This window comes from Gadus macrocephalus, chromosome 11 (genome assembly GCF_031168955.1).
Source record: "Gadus macrocephalus chromosome 11, ASM3116895v1".
Lineage (NCBI taxonomy): Eukaryota > Metazoa > Chordata > Actinopteri > Gadiformes > Gadidae > Gadus > Gadus macrocephalus.
The window spans coordinates 12,870,979-12,873,478 of record NC_082392.1 but is presented as its reverse complement, the minus strand read 5'-3'; the positions used below and the strand labels follow the sequence as shown (position 1 = coordinate 12,873,478).

Below are 2,500 nucleotides of genomic sequence, written 5' to 3'. Positions count from 1 at the left end.
CATTTGACCTCTTCTCTTCCTCCTCCTCCTCCTCTGTGAATCACCCCACATCTCTCTGCTATCTCTCAATCCTCCTCCTCCTCCTCTCCTTCACACCCTCGTCTCCCCGGCGACCAGCAGTAAGTACCGGCCCTCCTCGGAGCAGCACAATGATAATTTCTCCCTGTCCACCATCGCTGAGGGCTCCCACCCAAATGTAAGGAAACTGTGCGACACCCCCCCTAACGTCCCTCATGCCCGTGCATTGGCTTACTATGATAACATTATCTGTCAGGTAACGTGGTTCTCTCCTCTCTTCACCTCTTTTTCCCTGCAACCCCTCCCTCCCTCCCTCCCTCCCTCCCTCCCTCGCTTGCTCGCTTGACGCATGCACTTGACTGTTGGGTTCCCCCTGCAGGCCGGGGGTCCGAGGGGTGCCTGGCTGGGGGGCCAGGGAGGAGGGGCCCTGTGGGGGAATGGGGTTGTGGATCTCGATGGTTGGGCCCGGTCTCCAGTCAGGGAATAAGGAATAATGCTATTGATACCGATCGATTCACTTTTGTGAATACGCTCCACACACATGTGCACGTACGTGTGCGGGAGGCATGCCTGGTCGTTACCCACTCCAGGGCACGGTGCGCACACCTACACACAAAGATACAGACTTATGGATGCACAAACTATCGCCTATGTCTCACATGCCTTTCAGCTTCTATGCGGCGTGGGAAGCCGCGACACTTTGCCACAGAGCTGGAGCCATCTTGTTGCCATGGCAACGCTGCGGCGCGTCCACATTGCTCTTTGTTTGACCCGCCTTATTGATTTGCTTCTGTCAAAACAAAAGCACACACACACACACACACACACACACAATGAGATGATTTTTCTTCGTGAAAGCCCTCATGTGTAGACTCAGCTTGTTTCATTGTGCTACTCCTGGCCCCTCAATGGGCACGCATTAACAACCCAACACTGACAACTCAATCACAATTACTCCTCTGAATCACAATTACACAAGACCGGCTCTTATCCCAACCAGTGACCGGCCACAGCCCCACAGACCCCCCTCGGCCTCAAATCCTTCCTGGCACCCCATCCTCCCTCCCTCCCTCCCTCCCCCCCCCTCCCTCCCCCCCTCGAAACCTTCCTTAACCTGCCTCCTTCCCTTCTAATCACTCCTTGCATCGGTATGTCATGGCATGCACTCCCTATCGCTAGCATGCGCCTTTTTTGATGGGTGGGGCCGCCTCTGCCACGGCATGCATGTGTACAATATACTGAAGTGTGTATGTACAACTCAACCTCAGCTATGTTTATCCTGAACACTGCCTTGAAACAGAGCTCGGCACACCATTCTGATTTTGCGGCTATTGTCCTTATTCACAAGCGGCTATATTGATTACTTTGGTTGGGTAAACCTTCTTGGATCTTTGGAGAAACCGTGACAACTCTTAGTGCCATCTGGTTGACGATATTCAATGTTGAACTTAAACTGATATGCTGAGCTTTCTTGGTTACCAAAGATCTAGAAAGTTTATCCACCTAGCTAAGGCACTATGACCACTAGGTGAATGAGGTTAAGCTAACAGTGAATTGAGGCGGGGAGGGCAAAGGGACAAATTATTCTGATCTGGATAAACTTCTGAGATGCAAGGATTATCTGTTGCCTAGCAACAGAGCACCAGCTTGGGTATCTTACTAATCGAAGCATGGGTAGTTGATAGTACCGTTGACGCTATCGTTGTAGCAGCATGGTTAGTTAAAGGCCTACAACATACATTTAATTTGTCTAATTGTTTTAGGATTTGTCATGATGTGGGACCACCCTCAAACAACTCCATCAGAGGAATATCATTTTTATTTAATTAATATTTGTTACCCTGCTATCAATCACAGGTAGCAAAGGCAATTACAGGCTTTTTGTTTCACTAGAATAAATAACCTTTAGTGCAATTTAGAAAAATTATAAGAGTACATTCCTTCCTTTCCTACAACCTATAAATCCTAAAAGGCTCAATCATCTTCTGTAAAACCCTTCCACATGCCACGTAACCATCTGTTAATCAAACAAAAACATCTAAACCATATCAAAAGTATTTACAACTCTTTACCTGTGTCTGTCTACTAACAAATAGTGCCATTTTTCAAACAAATATTTAACTTACCCAACCAACCAAAACCAAACCCTCCCCAGTTTCCCCGAAACAAATCTTAAATAATCTATAAAAACATACCAATATAGCAAATAACCCGTAGCGTCACTCAGTACACCCTGTCTTGCTAACAGTCTTGTCCTAATGTCTGTGTCAATATGGTAACAGACCTGGCCAGATCTATCCTAACCAAGATCTAATGTTGGGGCTCGCAGCCGAAGGATGACTGCAGAATTCAGTCCATGTATGGCCAGGATGGTTTCACAGCTCTGCTAAGGGACCACAGAGAACAGGGAATATCAAATAACCACTGGCAGAAAGTCACTCCTTCTGTCTGTCTGTCTGTCTCTCTCTCTCTCTCTCTCTCT

At 47.6% G+C, this 2,500-nt stretch overlaps 1 protein-coding gene across 16 annotated transcripts in view; it reads left to right on the top strand.

The window, feature by feature from the left end:
* cspg5a (chondroitin sulfate proteoglycan 5a) overlaps positions 1–2,500 on the top strand; it is a 31,565-nt gene that overhangs the window by 24,370 nt on the left and 4,695 nt on the right. For 5 of the 16 annotated variants that reach the window (XM_060065846.1, XM_060065844.1, XM_060065842.1 and 2 more), the window contains exon 4: positions 118–196. The exons of 1 other annotated variant lie outside the window; for it this stretch is intronic. In XM_060065846.1, the coding sequence (XP_059921829.1) occupies positions 118–196 (79 nt within the window). Of the gene's footprint in view, positions 1–117; positions 275–2,500 lie in introns of all 16 variants that reach the window. 10 more of the 16 variants (XM_060065838.1, XM_060065840.1, XM_060065836.1 and 7 more) reach the window with 3 other exon arrangements.